At 40.1% G+C, this 17480-nt stretch overlaps 2 protein-coding genes across 2 annotated transcripts; both read right to left on the reverse strand.

Annotated features, from left to right (window-relative positions):
• Positions 1-170: 170 nt before the first annotated feature.
• On the reverse strand, positions 171-8691 carry mcrs1 (microspherule protein 1). Its single transcript, XM_004544992.6, has 14 exons — positions 8288-8691; positions 7497-7651; positions 7173-7311; positions 6888-7052; positions 6629-6738; positions 6381-6489; positions 6045-6183; positions 5627-5702; positions 5435-5463; positions 3821-3913; positions 3622-3704; positions 3375-3462; positions 699-826; positions 171-604 (listed from the first exon to the last, which is right to left on the reverse strand). The coding sequence occupies exons 2-14, from the start codon at positions 7649-7651 to the stop codon at positions 518-520; spliced, it is 1401 nt and encodes a 466-aa protein (XP_004545049.1). The 5' UTR covers positions 8288-8691; the 3' UTR covers positions 171-517.
• Positions 8692-9123: 432 nt separating this feature from the next.
• On the reverse strand, positions 9124-15565 carry cyp27b1 (cytochrome P450, family 27, subfamily B, polypeptide 1). Its single transcript, XM_004544991.6, has 9 exons — positions 15078-15565; positions 14343-14533; positions 13868-14058; positions 13100-13300; positions 12218-12381; positions 11961-12127; positions 11776-11857; positions 11478-11675; positions 9124-10803 (listed from the first exon to the last, which is right to left on the reverse strand). The coding sequence occupies exons 1-9, from the start codon at positions 15303-15305 to the stop codon at positions 10690-10692; spliced, it is 1536 nt and encodes a 511-aa protein (XP_004545048.2). The 5' UTR covers positions 15306-15565; the 3' UTR covers positions 9124-10689.
• Positions 15566-17480: the final 1915 nt, after the last annotated feature.

The raw sequence follows: 17480 nt of genomic DNA on the forward strand, positions 1-17480 counted from the left end.
AGTGGACTTATACCTCGAGTCATCTTGTGTAAAGTCAATATTCAGTGTTTTCAGATGTTTTTCTATTAACTTCTTATTTACAAACAGATTTCTTTGCAAGTTTGTTTCGTCCAAAACTGTTTTTTTCTTTTTTGGGAACATGCAAAATTTAATATTCAAACAGCCAGACATTCATTGTGTATACAAGTTTATTAATTTGAAAAAGTTTTACTACAGAATTTAAATACAATATTGTGAAAAGCTGGAAAAAGCGAGGCTCTGTGAGAATGTCTACATTACATACAACATAAAATATCCACACACCAAGTAAAAACCTGTTGCTGTCGTGCTCCAGGATTTAGCTGAAGCCTGTGTGAAAATCACATTTCAGGCTGAGGGGTGAGAAGGCCATTGTCAGTCCTATCCCCTCGAAGCACTACAATGCCTCACAAGAGCACCTGTAACCAGTGTTGAGCAGACTGCCTGATATGACATGCTCTGCTGCCATAGGCCGATTCTGCAGCTGCAAGGCTGACGATCACTGTTGTGTCATCTTGGCTGCTTCAGCTTTTATTAGAGAGATGAGATCCAGATTAATAAGAAACACGAAGCGAAGACCTGCAATCTGAAGAAACAGACAGGTTATTTAAGCAAGAATAAAAGATTAAACAGCCGTTTAATATGAATAATAAACAACTTGGTTAAGATTCTGACATTACCTCCACCACTGAGTTATTATTTAATTTCCACTTGTTGCCTGACAGGACCGGTCTGCCATCTATGTAAATAGGCCGCCTGCCCTCATTGGCAATGAAGAAGTCTCCATTGTTCTTCAACTTAATAATTCCTGGCAAAACAAACAGTAAACATCAAGTACATCTGATCGACCTCTGCAAGCTGAAACACTAAAATTTAACCAGACAAACTGATGCTTCCATTTGTCAAAAGAATGATTCAGTTCTTCTTCTTCTGTTTTCAGCTGCTCCCTTTAAGGGTCACAGAAGTATATTATCTGCTTCCATCTCACCCGTTCCCTAACATCCTTCTCTGTCACACGAACCCTCTGCATGTCCTAGTTCATTAAATCCATGAATCTTTTGTGCTCCTCCTCTTTTCCTTCTACCTGGCAGCTCCATATTCAATATCCTTTGACCAATACATCTATAATCCTTCCTCTGCACATGTCCATGTCCAATAAATAGATACATGTGGGTGAGAAACATCAATAATCATGGCTGTAAAAAGCACAGGAGACACAATGAGCAATCAGACAGAGGGAAGGGAGCAGATTTGACTGTGAGAGAAATGCTGTTCCACAGCACAGAGAAGCACAGAGAACAGTCTCCTCTGAGTTTAACTCCAGAGCAAGGGACAGTCAGAAGCATCGGATCAGCAGACAAGAATGACCTGGAAGCTGATCGGGGGTGTAAGAGGTCAGAGATTTAATGAGTGAGTCAAATCACTATGGCTTTTGTAGGCAAACAAGATGATCTGAAATAGATTCTGAACCTTACTGCCAAGCAGCTAAAACAGGTGAGACCTGATGGCTTTTTCAGGTGCCTGTGAGGAACCGAGCAGCAGCATGGTCACGACGAATAACAATCTTAACATCTTCAACTCTGCCACCTCCAAACTGACCTCCTGTTACCATACATCCCAACAGGTCTCAGTACCATGATGTAAATCTTCCCTTGCACTCTTGCTGCCATCCATCTGTCACAAATAACCTGATACTAGTTTCTACCCATTCCACTCTGCCTGCACTCTCTTCTGCACTGTCTGTTAGGGCTGCTCAATTAATCGAATTTTAATCACGATTACGATCTGGGCTTTCAACGATCATTAAAAATGACTGAGCCGATTATTAGCCCCTCCCTAATTTATCTGCGACACCTTAAAGGCCGGTCCGTGAAAATATTGTTGGGCATAAACCGGTCCGTGGCTCAAAAAAGGTTGGAGACCGCTGATTAAGAGGACCCGAGGGAAGCTCGGAAAGCTAAGCAGAAGTTATTTGGAGAGTGACTGCCGTTGGTTGAAAAGAGAGTTTAAAAAAAAAAACTTCAGTGGTGTTGCACACTATTTTATATTATTTTTTTAAAGTCATTGTTAACCCTTTAAAGCCGGTCAGAGCAGCACGCTCCGTTTTGCGTAACTATTTTTAAATCCCTGTAGAACCTGAACCGTGTAAGCTAGCGCAATAATTTGTTTTGCATATGAAACCGGAGGAGTTGTACTTACATCTGATGCCATCAGCTTGTCCTCGGTCACGGTTTCGTTCCACATATAGCTTTGCAAAAATTGCATAAAAAGCGCTTGCAGGAACAAAAACATAATATTCCAGAAACACGCTTTGCCGTTCCTATCAGCTGTTCGTAACACTTCCCACAGTGAAATGATGCACATGCTGTTTTCTTTGCAAATTTGCATCATAGGATTGTTTTTTGTTTTTCCTGCAGTATATAAAAATTGCTGTATCTCCAAAATAAAACTATGAAGACACTCAAAATAAATTTCCTGTGGTGGGAAACTATTTTTTGCAACTTTATTGTATTTAAAGTTTTGAGGGATAAGCCTCTTAAATTTCTCCAAGTAGAAATATATGTAAACAAAACAAAAGCGATTTTCAATTTTTTTTGTAGTTTATTGCACTTTTTTGCAATTTATGTAATTACTATGGACTTAATGCATACATATTATTAAAATATGGGCTATAACAGTTGTATTGATGTATAGCAACTTGAAATGCTCCCACAAATGGCACTACAGCATGTAAAAAAAAAAAAAAAAGCTCTGGTGGACTTGGTTCTATAGTAGGTCTTAAAGGGTTAAATAAATATCGTCAAATAATCGTGATCTCAATTTCAGTGAAAATAATCGTGATTATCATTTTTGCCATAATCGAGCAGCCCTACTGTCTGTTGCTTTGGATGGTTGACCTCAGGTATTTATACTCATCTACCTTCGCACTCTCTACTCGTTGCATCTTCACCTTTCCAACTCTCTCCCTGTCATTTACACACATTTTCTGTTTTGTTTCTACCGACTTTCATTCTGCTTTTCTCCTCTACCTTTTCAGGCTCTCTTCCAACTGCTCCCACTACAGATCACAGTGTTATCTGTAAACATCATAATCCATGGAAAATCCTGCCTGACCTTATCTATTAATCTGTCCATGACAACTTCCAACAAGAAGGAATGGTGCGATTTCAGAGTCTCTAAATGGTTACTGGATAAGCCATGAAGACAAGCTATACTTGTCATTGCTTTCTTTATGCATGCATTTGGCCAAAATCCAAATGAAGGGACTAACAGTGATGTGTGCGTGACTGGACTTAGGAAAAAAAGAAAGAAAATGATGAAACGACATGGTGTTGTTCAAGAAAATGCTAAGTTACCTTGTTTTCTTGAGATTTTCCAAGCAGGCCCCTCTAGCGACAGATCTACATCGATCTGTTTGTCCTTGGTTGCTCTGCCTAATGTAATCTGTGTGAATACGGGTTAAACAAAAAAAAAAATGTATCATACTCCAACAAAAAGAAAAAAAAGATTTTCTTTTACAGTTACTTGACATTTTCTAACAAACATCTTCCTTAAGCATATTTTCTCTTTAGCCCTTGTTTCTATTATTGAAAGATTACTTACCTCTCTTGATCTCATAAGGTAGCGTACCATTCTTCCACGTAATGCTGCAAGTGTCTGGTTGTCAAAGTCAGGCATGCTCATCCCTGAAACCCCGAAAACAAAATAAAAACATATGCACACAAATAAGTTCTGCATTCCTCAGAACATAAACAAATATAAAGGCTTTCATTTGCACTTTATGAATGAAAGCTTAAGTAACCTGTGATACTGTCCACAAGAACCTGCCAACGAGGCAACTCCTGCTCCAGCTGTCTGATTTCTCTTTTCTGGTGACGGTCTGAAATCATCAGCTCTGAAAGAAAAAAAAGTGTGGTGAGCAACTGAGATTACTCTGAGTCAGTTTCCAGTGAGTCACTGTGAACTTAAACTCAACCCCTGACGCAGCAGTGTGAACTTCCCCATCCATACAGAGGACATTAAAACAAACAGATGTCAACAGCAGAATTCCTTTTAGTTCCTTTTAGACATCAGTTTCTTATCCAATGCCTACTCATAGTAATGACGCAGCTTTTAGGATCCCTGGTCAGAACATAGCAATGTCCTGACATTCAAAGATACACATTGTGGATTCAGAATAAATCTACACAATGGCTTTTGTAATGCCCCAATGCATCCAAGCGCATTAAGTGAACAGCCAGGTTGACTAATGAGCCAATGAGTTCCCCTTAACTTTTTACATTTGCTGCACATCAGCACAATCAATGAATAATTAAAAAGTCTGAATGAAAAAGAGCAAAATACATGAATGATAATTTCTCATGCTCTGGCAGGGCATACTGATGGAACATTCCTGTCCTAGATATCAAGAAGATTATGTAAATGGTTCAGATTATGTAATATTTCAGACTTTGGCTGACTGTTTTTAGTGTTTTAGTGCATGCTTAGTGCAGCTAAAAAAAGACTTTTGAACATTTGAATACTTGACTAAATGTAGTTTGAACCAGAGTCTTTATTGATCTAGTTTTAAGAGCATTTAAGTTACACCATTCAAACTCTGCAGTGTGTTTAGATTAATTAATTACATGATGCTGTTTTTTTCCTCTGCACATTACCTATCTGTCTTATCAGTTTGATCTATATTGCCATCTCTGTTCTTAATTTACAGCTGAATAAATATTTAGTCTAGCTCTTTAACAATGACATTGTTGTTCACAACCTTTGGTTGCCAAATCAGACATCAGTGTTTGCTAAACCTGCTTAGGTTTAACAGGTTTCAGGAGAAAGGACGTTCATGTAAATATTAATATAACCAGAGGTTTACGTCCATGTCATCTACAGACGGATACATTAAGACATTTTAATTCCAGGTAATTAACAAGGAAAAACAAATTATCTGCAATAAAGAACTACTGGAACAAAACGCATCTGATCTGGAATTTGACTTCAGCTCACATTGATAATAAGTGATCTGAGCTTCTTTTGACATTCACAGATTAAATGGGTTGGTAAATTGTAAATGGACCGGTGCTTTTATAGTACATTTCTTTCTGAAGTGAACACTCAATGCACTTTTCATTACAACCCAAATACACCCATTTACAGTGCTGTCTCATGCTTTTCAGTGCTTTCCAACTATCACAGACACACTCACACTTCAATGGGTGCATCAGGGTCAGTCTACTGTTCAGTATCATCTCATGGACAAACTGACATATGGACCACTTTGAACCCAGAAGAACATTAGAAAATCCACTATTTCCTAAATCACAGTAATCCACAGTGACCTCTCCTGTCTCTTCTTCTTTTAATGTGAATAAAGGTGATGTGTGATGTGCAAGATTAACTGAATTTCCGTCGTAAGCAAATTACTTACCATGTTCCAACACTTCATCTCTGCTGTCCCTGTGTGAAAAGCAACAGAACAACTTATAGGTGCCCTGAAGTCATGGAAATGCAATGCTTTTTAAAAATTTGGAAAAATATAGCATGTAATGTCCTTTAGCATGACCGGAAATGTTACAAGCAGTAAAAATTTGCTGAACGCTGAAGTGAATGTCTGACTTACTTTAATTTTACATCATCAACCATCTGCTCGGCGTCGGAGAAGTTGAGAACTTGGTCACCTTTCGGGAGGGGCTGTACTGCAAAACATAGTCACAGGTAAGATGTTTTTAACAGTTTTTTTTTCTTTCATACATATTTTAGAGAACAACCAGGTATGTCAAGTTAATTCTCAGTAGTTTTATTGGGAGGAAATTATAACATTCATCTTTCAAAACACTGTTTGAGTAACTGCTTGCTATCTTATGTCCAAACAACCTCCTCTCCTCTATTAAAATGTTTACATTGCAAATCTCACAAAGCCACAAAGATGATCAATGCATCCAATGTTGACATGAGTTATACTTGTATGGTTTTCCAGCTGCTCAATACTCAAACTGTCAAGAGGAATTTGAATGGATCCTCCGGGAAACTAAACTCACCACTCTGGTCGTCCAGTAGGTAGTACTGCTTGAGCAGCTGCCAGTGCACCAGTAGGCTCTTGGGACTGCGAGATGGGTGAAAGACATTAGGGTGCTTACTTAAAAGCTCCTGAAACACGTCCAGTTTAGGCTGACTGGTCTGTTTAGAGAGAAACATAACACAACACTGTGTGTGAATACAACAGTCCAATATGTACAGTAATAATGAGTTTCATTCCAATCCAGGTGAAATCTCACAATTATGAGCCATTAAAAAGTGACCTTAACTGGGAATGCATTTTCCCTGTGGAGCACTTATAATAGAATATACATGATAGCCCACTCAATATAACTTACTGAACCAATCTTGGCCAGCAGTGCCTCCTCAGCCTGACTGAAGAGAGCTTTGCTTTGGATTGCTGCAATTGCTTCTGGGTGAAGCTGCCGCATGGCCTGCCATGCCAGCCTAAATAAGACACACAAAACCAAGAATGTGCTTAAAAGATGACTCAAACACACAAGTGTAATAAAGCATATGGAGATATGCAGGACTGGGAGACTGTAAAAACCCAGTCAGAGTCAACAACAGATGCTAGGCGTCTTACTTTGAGATGACGGGATCGTAGAGCAAAGCGTACCACCGCTCTTTAATTTCACGCAAAGTGAAACGACAGCTGAACTTGACCCCCAGATGAACAGAAGTTAAGTCAGTGGTCTACAGACAAACACAGAATACCACACAAGATACCATGAATCAATACACATTAGATCATACACTGACAGTCAAAGCCATTAAACAAAGCAGCTCCTTTGAGCTAATTCAGGACAACCTTTTTGACAATAATCTTCTTTTTGGTAGCTCACCTGCAACACTGCATTTATAAGCAGCAGATCATCTGTGGGTTTCCATCGGCCCAAGTCTTTAGTAATATGTAAAGGCTGCTTGCTTTTCTTAACTCTTTTGGTTAAAGGTGCAGGGTTTAGTACCATTGTCAGAGATGGTGTAAGAGTTGCTCCTGATTTTGTTACCTGAAAAAGCATCATAAGGGGGGGGAATAAGAAAAGAGAGAGAATCATAAAAAATGTGCATATTTATCATCTTTAATGTGAATTCACTCAATAATCTGTGGATTTGTTGGTCTTATTTACCTTTTTTTTCTCACTTGAGGAAGGCTCACTCCCCGAACAGCGCACAGGCTCCATTACGGGTGGACCTTTGACTCTACTGGATGACTTCACAAGACTGCTTTCCACTAGCTCATCGTCAAACTTTTTTCGCTTTATTGACCTAAACAAATTGTGATAATAAAGTGGTTCTTTAAAAATTTAAAGATTAACCAGGGAAAAAAACAAAACAAAGCACAGTACTGAAACACCATCAGCATAGAAAACGAAGGTTCATTTCTTCCTGCTAATTATGCTGGAATACCACCCTGACTGAAATAATGAAATATACATTAGTAGATATCAAACCTGGATGAACTTCTGCGTTTGGGAACACCACTGCCAAATGCTTGTGTTGCTGTCCTTTTCAGGTCTTTTACTCCAAGTGACTCTTCATCCTCTGACCGACTCTGAGCACCACCTACTCCCATCGAGGTGCCAACCACAGGGTCACCAGCCTGCATCTGTTCAAATGCGTCAGGAAACAAAGCAAGAAAGAGTTAAAACGTTTCTCAGCAACACTTTGTTTCACAGAGTCGCTAAACTTTAAATATGCTGTTGTCTGTAAAGGTTTCTTTACATTTGCGATGAACTGCGGGTTCCTCTGGTAGGTTTTCACAAAATTCAAACGCCATGATATTAAGCATTTTATTAACACTGGAATAACAATAAAAGTATAACTCCAGACGTAAACCGAAAGTTACTCCGGGCACACAGATTACAGGATAAATGTTTTATTAATAGTTTAAATTCACAATTGTGTATAAAACTGACTAATATTATTATTGCTGTTTTTGTTGTTGCTTATAGGAGTCAGGGGAATTAACGACTAACAAGTTAGCTAGCTTTGAGGGGCCTTTGTTGACATGTAAACAAATGCCATCTATTGCTGCCTTCAGAACGTTATATTAAATAACAATTTGATATCTATAACAAACCTCTCTCTCAGAAAGCAACACACTAAGGTCTGTTTAGCTAACAAGCGTAATTTGATTTAAATGACCGCTGGTTTGTGTTGGCTAGCTAACATTAGCTAAGCTAACTGCTAGCTTTGATTATTAACGAGTTAAAGTAACAAGTTACGCTGTTTTGCCACTCACCTTCCCACACTGTCCCCCTTCGTTGTGTCTTTAAAGGAAAAGATTAAGTTATTATAGTCCAGTATTTCTCTTTGTAAATCCCTCGTTGCTTCGGCTACATGGCTAACTCGCTTACTTGACGCTTGCCTCGTTAGCAATAGCCGTTTGGCTAGACAGTTGTTTTCTTCCTGTCTAGCTCACCCGCTGTTCGCAACACCGCCGCCATCCGGGCTAAAGTAACAGTGGCCTCCGTTATCTTTAACATATTGTATTACAGTGCCTAACTCTGAATATTCATCTGTCAGAACAATGCACGTCGTAAGTATTTGAAACGTAACTTTTTTTAAAACATCTTCTCTATTATAGATGTAACCGGCAAAGTGAATCCCCATATGTGTAAAAGTGAATAAAATCCACATTTGAATGTAATTATGCAGCTTCATGAAAAAACATCTTGTCCACCAGGTAAATGTAGTGACCAGCCCAGCAGTTTTAATATTGTAATTTGATACTTTTGTATCTAATACACCACGCCTCATTGGTCCTTTTCCCAGCAGACACTTTAAAACGTTTCCAGAAGAGTTTTATGGTATTTCTGGCACTTTTGCAAATGTACTCACTACAGGGTATAAGTTGCAGCATTTAGGTCATCTGCATGGCCTGGCAGAACAGATACTGTATCACAGTATTCACACAGATTCTTCCATATCCATTTATCTATAGCAAAATATAGATTTGAGGTCAAGAACACACTTGAATGTCATGGTTATTTGGGGCCAATGATTTCTTTGAATTGTTCTTTTTCCTGGGTGGAATCATCATCATCGTACATGTTGTTTAAAAACAAGAACACTGTGTACAAGTTTGGATTTATTTTGGATTCTCTCTAATACCCACAAGGTCAAAAATATACATGCACGCTCAAATATACATGTACAGCCCCATTCATTTTTGATTATGGTGGAATTATGGAAAAAGAACAGCTCATGCCCATGATGAGTAAACCTGTGACCACAACTGTAATAACTGAAGCACATACCTATAAAACACATGACAGTGGTTGAGGTTGTGCTTGGCAGCAATGTGGTCCAAGCTATTGAGTCACAGCAGCTGCACAGCAGTTTACACTGTCATGTCACACAGGAACTTTGATACCCAGCATTATTTTATGCAAACATTTGTAGAAAACGTGTGGTCCATGTAAAACATGCTTGGTTGACCTGAGCCCTAGTCTGATGGTGCTGTGGATGATGATGGAGGGAGATATTTTCTTTAACGAGACACAAAGGCATCACATAAAGAAACACATGGTGTAAACAGTAGGCAGAGATTCATCGTGAAACCGTTTATTGACATTTACAGTGACAGTTTCCAAATGCGATAAATTAGAATAAATACAAAGTTCAGATCATGAAGCTTATTACTTACAAAATGATGTAATATCTTTCATGTTTAGATGTATAAAAAAATAAAATAAAAAAATAGATAAGCTTTGCCAGTGAACTAAAGACAGTATTGAAGAATTTTAAAACAGTACAGAGTGGCCTATTTTTGGATTTTAGTGGCATTATATATTCATACACAAGCATAATCTTAGCAGCTGCCTTTTTTTAAGGAACCCATCACTAGAGGTTTTTGCACCATAAAAGCACCTTTCAAAAACACAGTTCAATCAACATACTGACAATCATGTTTACGGACACCTCTGTAGATTTTTCTTTCTTCCGTGTGCAAGACTCTCTGCGACTCATGATGTTCTGGACGTACATAGAAACTCTTGAAATATTTGCACAATCAGGACACGCAGGAAACTGCAGATACCACGTATCTACGAGCGTGCACGATCACAGTTCATAATCAGATTTAAGAGACGGTTACCAAATTCAGGGAAACTAATTTCTGTCAAATTCCAAGAAATGCGGCAATGACTAAAAAGATCAAATGAAGGACGAGTAGCGAGGGCACACACGTCAGGCGAGGCGCAAATGTCAGATTTCATTTCCTTACTGTCTATCTTTCAACTCTCTCCCCACTCCTCCTTTCTCAATCCGTTTTCCACACCGGCCCAGATTTTGCCCAAAGTTTGCATGAATTGTACCGCACAGCAGACGGAACAGACGACAGACAGAAGATCCCTTCTTTGGGTCTGGCCTTTGCACAAATGAGCACCTTTTGATAAAACTGGACGTTACCCTTCTCCCAGTTGATAATGCCTCTGTAATAATCCATCAGCCCTTACCCTTCATCCATCTGTCCTTCTCCAAATCTCCGCCTGCAGGCTGCAGGTGAGAAGGGCTTTGGTTAGTTGGGATGAAGGCTGAAGGCCCGCTCTGAAATATAACACCGCGATAACGGCGCCTGCTTGTTCTGTCCTGCTTGTTGCCGCTCACAGGCACGTAACTGATCAGTTCCAGGAGATTAGGTCACCGTTCAATAAACTGCAGGCTGATGACATTTTCAGGAACTAGAAGTGTCCGTGTCATGGGCTTCACAGAAGCTCCCTCTGTGTTCGGCTTCACCTCGAACTCTGAAATGATCTAATGAAATCAGAAACAGAGCAGATTAAGCGCAGGGCGCCTGAAATGAAAAGCAATCAAGTGCTGCGTAGTGACCCTGAAATCTACAATTCCTTACATGACTCAGAGAAATAATAGAGTAAGAAGATTTGCAGGAACAACTTCTAACACATTTATCAAAATCCTACGCTGTGTAAATTACTTGCAACACAAACTGTGTTCAAACACCAAGTAACAGAATGTGTTTTTCTTAATTAAATACATTCCCAAAAGCTGACATACACTGTACAACCTAATTTCCCCCAAAAAGTTGGGATGCAGTGTAACATGTAAGTAAAAAACAAAATAAAGTAAAGACTTGAAAGGCTTTTCTACCCCATAATTAATTAAAATAGTACAAAGACAAAATATCAAATGTGAAAATTTTAAAATATGTGATATAATATGTTCAGTTTAAATTCAGATGCAAGTAACAAGTTTTCAGAAAGGACTGGAAATACTACAATACTATATTTGACATGTTGTCTTTATTACAGTTTCCTAATATTTTGGGGGTAAATGGGGTTGTATATTCTTTAAGAATGCTTTTAGGGTTTTTTTGTTTGTTTATTTTAGTCGGAGTTTAATTGCAAATGAAAAAAGAAAAAACACACAGAAAAAAACCCAAGAAAAAGACAAAAATTGCTGTAACTCACCCTGGCAAGAGCAAGGTAGAGCTCCAGCTCAGCAATACGGCGACCTATGCAGCTGCGTTTTCCCACACCGAAGGGCACAGAGGCATATGGGTGATAAGTCTGGTCTTTGTTCAGCCATCGATAGGGATTGAAATGATTTGGGTTTGCAAACACTCCTGGATCCCGCGATGTTGCAAAGTGGCACAGGGTAATCAAAGTCTGAAAGGGAATTTTATTTTGGTCAGATAGGTTTTTGACTATAATGGAAAAACTGAAGCATTACAACTTGATACTGGCTAGAGTCAGATGGTGAACTCACATTTTTTGGGATGAGGTAGCCTCCAACCTGGATGTCTCTTTCTGGAATGACCCTTGCATTAGCAGGAATAACAGGGTATAACCTAAAAAAAAATAAGGAAAACAAAACAAAACACAATAGTGTAAGCTAAATTTGATTTCAAATCTCAAAACATCTTCAAATATCTGAAACCTTTTGAGTTATACCTGAGCACTTCTTTGACTATGGCCTTCAGGAAAGGCATTTGAGCTACATCGGCAGCCTCTGGTATCTTTCGACCTTCAAGTACAGTCAACACCTCCGCCCGGAGAGTGGCCTGTACATCTGGATGACGGGACAGCTCGTACAAAGACCAGGACATGGTGCTGGAGATCTGAAACAACAGAGCGACGGATGGTTTTAACCATTTGCTGGCCTAAAATCAGGAACTGATAAAGGAAGACGGCAAAGGAGCCACTCTCACTGTGTCAACTCCTGCAAGGAGCAGCTCCGTGACGTTGCTGTAGACTGTCTTCATGGGCAGCCCCATCTGCGACAGGAAGTAGGTGAGATAACGGCCCTCTATTTTCTCTCCTCGGGCAACCTTATCTGCTTCGGCAGAGAGACGCTGGTCAATGTGACCTTTTGCTGCAGATACATGGAGATAAGCCATGACACATTTATCCCTCGATGGCGATGATGACACAGAGCGTTAAGTCTTTAACTTTCCAGTGTCAGGTTCAATAAAGTGAGGTCAAATTCCCCTTCTTAAAAAAAAAAAAAAAAAAAAAAAAAATCCCTAGAACCACGTATCAATTTCATGACTAACATTTACACGTATTTCAGCGCAGATGATCTTGAAGTGCGTGAAGGTTAAAGACTTTAATCTCCCTCTTGCCGATCTAGCTCGAACCAGTGCGATTACGTCAAAACATGTCTGATGTCTCAGATCTTCTGTGAGTCTTAATGTACTGTGTGAGAGAGCGTGGGATGTCAACCCAGGGCTAAGTGGAAACCGGCGGCAGCCAATGACAAGAGAGGAGAGCAGAAGGAAAATAATAACATCAAGTGTGGAAACATCATGTTTGTCTTGGTTCCACATTGCAGTGCCAGCTTGTGTAACGTATCTCCAGCTTGAGTACAGCCAGAAGCATCTTTATAATATCCTGTAGTCTCATCTCTGGTATATGACTTATATTTAGTTTTTACTTGTGCATTTTATATAATATTTTACCGAGTGCTTTTTTGGAGACTGCAGCCTGCTTGTAGTTTCTGTTATCACTTTTAATTTTAAAGTACCACTACAATCATCTCTAAACATTTTTCTGTCCAAGCTTAAAATGTTGTGCTGTGAGAAATAGCTTACCAAACTCAAACATGTAGTCCCAGCACTGGCAAAAGATATTCCAGGGTTTGGGGAACAACTGGTGCAACCAGCTGGGCATGGCCATGGTAAGAAGCGTCATCACAAACATGGTGTTGATAGATTGGATGAAACGCTCTGTGTCTTCGGGAACAACCTGATCCAGGCAACCAATTCTGGATTCGAACAAGACCGAAGAAATGCCTGCCAAAGCAAATAAAACCAAGCTCATGACGAAGGCAAGAAACGATGACTAGCGGCTTTTTTCTTTTTTTTTTTTTTTTACTGAAAGCTTCCGAGGTGACCATGCATGACATTTATTTGCCAGGTTTTTAGCCTCTTTATCAGAAATGCCTATTAACTAAAGGTGTTACAGTTAAATAAATAATACTGTCTGCATGCAAAGTGAAAACTTAAATATTGGCAGCTTTCATCAGCTCCAAGTATCCAGCATTTATATTTAACTCCTGCAAAAGGGACTATAAAAGAGTTTCAGTGTAGCTATTTATATCATTGCGTAAGATCAACAATGCATCATTTCTCATCAAAACATGGTTACATGCTTTTTTCCCCTCCAGCTGTACAATAACAATGATGACAGAATGGTAAACTGCACATGAGCATGAGTTATTAAGGCATGCCTGCACAGGAATGTGTGTTTAAAATGTTAACAATGTGACATAATATTTGTGCATACAGATGGATTTGATTACAGCGTTTACGTGGCATGGTACATCCTGTGAAGATGCATAAGACGGCATGAAACCTTACCCTCGAGGCCGAAGCGATAGAACTCGCTGGCGATGTCGGTGACGAGGCCCTGAGGATGTCTTCTGAGGCGAAGTTTGGCAATGAGATCACTGACGACACTGTTCAGGGTTTTATCATAAGCTTCCACTGCCTTCGGCCGCAGCATGTGTTTCCCCAGGAGACTCCTCACTGTCTGCCACTCCTCCCCCTCACTAGACACACGCGCGCACACACATTAATGTAAAAACTGATACAGTGGCTCCAGCTGTGCACACAATTCAGTTAACTGCTGTATTGCATTGTATACTGATTGCATACGCTAAAGTTGTGGCTCTTTCTATCTGTAAGTGAAGGAAAGCTGAAAGAAGAGTGGTATAAAGTTTTTGAACTGAATGAGCATGGCCAAATATTACATTTACTTCAGCTTTATCATCTGATGAGAAACAAAATGGAAAAGAGGAGGAAGTAAAGCAGAAAGATTTTCCTGCAAGCTTACGCTGTCAAAAGTCCATAGTGATGACCTCTCAGCTTCCTGTAGTCCTTCCAGGAGGAAAGATCGGAGCGCATTGGGTGCTCGCCTTCCTGCCTCAGGATCTGCTCAATGAGTGATGGATCAGCCACATGAACTGTCAGGATGGGACCAAAGCTTGCCTTCCACATAGGTCCATACCGCTGGACTCCCTCCAGCTAGGAGATGAGACAAAGGTTGTAAAGGCACTGCAATCATCACCTTTGGAGGCACCCTCCTCCCTCCAGTTTAGAGCTCACTGCAGAGATGTATTTGCCTTGCAGGCGTTTTAATGCACTAGTTATTAGTTATTTGTTTTAAGGATGCATTCACTTCACATAGGCACGCTCTGTCACGTTGACAAAGGACAGTTCATTCAGCTTAGAGTGAAGTGCAAAGCTCTCAGTAGATACAGAGATTTTAAACTGAAGTGAGAGACAGCTTGAAGCAGGAGGTATAGACTGGATGTGCTTTTGTGAGACAGCGAAACTTCGCTGTCTCACAAAGCAAAATAATTTAAGAGGATATTTTATAAATGTCACATTGAGAGGGGAGTCAAAGTTCTTGCATTGTTCTATGTAAAAAGAACCACCTGCACAGAATAATACACTCACGTTTTTAGTCTACAATGACGACACGTGCACTTTGGATATTTTTAGTAAAAGTGCAATAATTGTAAATATCTCATACAGGTTTTTTGTTTTTTTTTCGTGTTTATCTTACCTGTAACTCATGCAGGCGTGACAGACCGCGTTTGGCAAACAAGTCCCAGGCGAAGCTGGTGACCGACGGCCCGGGCATCTCGTTCAGCGTCTTCACTCCCTGCATCTTGGTGCCCTCCGAACCGGCTGCTGCACCCTCAGTCCACCTCTCCATCAATTTGACCAGCGGGAATGAGCTCCGGCCGGATACTCTGAGCGCTTGCTGCAACATCCTTCTCACTAAGATCATGGAGCGGTGACGGAACGCGGGCCTCTCGGATGTCGACGCTCATTTTGTTTTACCGGTTGAGCGTCCTATTTATAACTGTCTTTATGACCTGCTCCTCGAACCAGGCGAGCAAAAGCTGTAAATTTGCTTAGTCTGGGCCAATCATGGGTGCAAAGGCAGCTCAGGTCCCGCCCCACATGGATGGAAATGGGGAAGGCGTGTACCAAGAAAAAGGTGTGTCCAATCAGAAGGCTGAACTCAGACCATCCCAGCGGCGGCACACGTGGAATCCCAAGATACTTGTGTTACTGTTGAGGTTCTAGTCCCGAGAAGCACTTTGGTCTCCGATAGTCCCCCACCACCATCGCCCACCCACGGCCAATGCTATGGTAAATCCAAATTATCTGAAAGGGGATAAGGTCTATTTAACAGTGATAACAGTGCTGAAGGTTAGGTTCGCCTTAAATAAACATGACAGGCAGCCCGTTGATCCAATAACTAAAAACCTTTAGAAACACTAGACAAATTTCTGTAATAAAACTGAGGGAGAAAATAGGTAGAGCTAGTCTGTGTCCTGCCCAAGCTTTGTTTATACAGCTATGGCCAGTTCTTTTGCTGACTTGGTGGGTTTTCTAGCAGAAAATCCTGACCTGATTTCATGCTGGAAGCTGTCCAAAGCACCATGTGTGCGGACTGTGAAGTAACAACCCTGGGGCTGTACTCAGAATCTGCTTTGACATTTGCTCCCATCTTAGATCACCCACTTTCACAGAAACGCAGAGGAATGACCGGCATTTTCAGGCAGAAACACACCCAAAGGTTGGATGAGGGTGCAATATCTCAGCTCATGCAGCTTTCTTCGTTTTTCATATTCGCTATGGCACATTCAAACATGTTGAATGTTTACAGGGCAAGCCTGAAAACATGTTTTGCATGCATGTTTTTGGCACTGCAGTGCAGGAAAAATGCACAAAGTGTGTTATTTCACACCAAGGGAGCTACAGGAAGAAAGCATTTCTAAGTGCTATATTATATAGTACTGTGAAAAACCCTTGTGCCACACACCCCTCATTAAACTGCTCTTTAGCAATAGTTCTCCAGGGTTTCTGAAGGTCTTTCAAAGGTTTGGCCCTGGCTGCTTTTTCACTCATTTCCAGTCCTGTCCTTGTACCCTTGTACCTGACCATTTTCAAAGAAACACGAGTTTTGTTTAAGCCACTTAACACTGATGTATGAATCATTCAAGCATAAAAAGGTACTTAACTGTTAACCTGCGTTGTGTCTACAAATAATACAGTGGCTTGCAAAAGTATTCGGCCCCCTTGAACTTTCCCACATTTTGTCACATTACAGCCACAAACATGAATCAATTTTATTGGAATTCCACATGAAAGACCAACACAAAGTGGTGTACACGTGAGAAGTGGAACGAAAATCATGCATGATTCCAAACATGTTATATATATATATATATATGTGTGTGTGTGTGTGTGTGTGTGTGTGTGTGTGTGTGTGTGTGTGCGTGTGTGTGTGTACTATATGATCATCAAAAAGAAAGCCCTCTTTAAGCTGCATACTCCCCTCAAACCCAGGACTTAATCTTTTTAAATCATACATTATGCTCATAATATGCCAGCCAAGCATTACAAACCTTAATATATAAATATGTGCTGCCTAAGGGAGGAAGAATTATGGGTTGGTACCAGAAAATTAACTCTGCTGCCTACAAAGGCTTCTTTCAGAAATGATATATTACATTTGTTTTCATGCAGTGAAACACAGAGTGACACAGACATGAATGTTATACATGCAGAAGTATTCATTAGAGTTATTGCAGTGTTAAAAGCCTGTTACCCTCAGATGATCGGACTCTGTCATGAGCAAACAGTGTGGGGTCTTTTGCTGATTAAAACTGTGATTAGGAGAATTTTTTTTCCTTGCCACTGCAACATCACATGTCCAGTGAGCCTGCTGGTGGGTTACTTAACCCCTGCTGACATCATGCAAGATATTCAGACTTTAAGCACTTAGATGATGTTTGGGATAATGTGGAGAACACCCCAACCCTTTAGATGAATTGTCTTTATTTTATGGTCCAATCTCTCTACAAAGGCCAGATATGGTGTGATTTTTTTTTTAATTGTTTGTTTATATTTTTTGGCTCAGGGGAGGATTCAGTCTTATGAGGATCACTTT

Source organism: Maylandia zebra, linkage group LG5 (genome assembly GCF_041146795.1).
Source record: "Maylandia zebra isolate NMK-2024a linkage group LG5, Mzebra_GT3a, whole genome shotgun sequence".
NCBI lineage: Eukaryota > Metazoa > Chordata > Actinopteri > Cichliformes > Cichlidae > Maylandia > Maylandia zebra.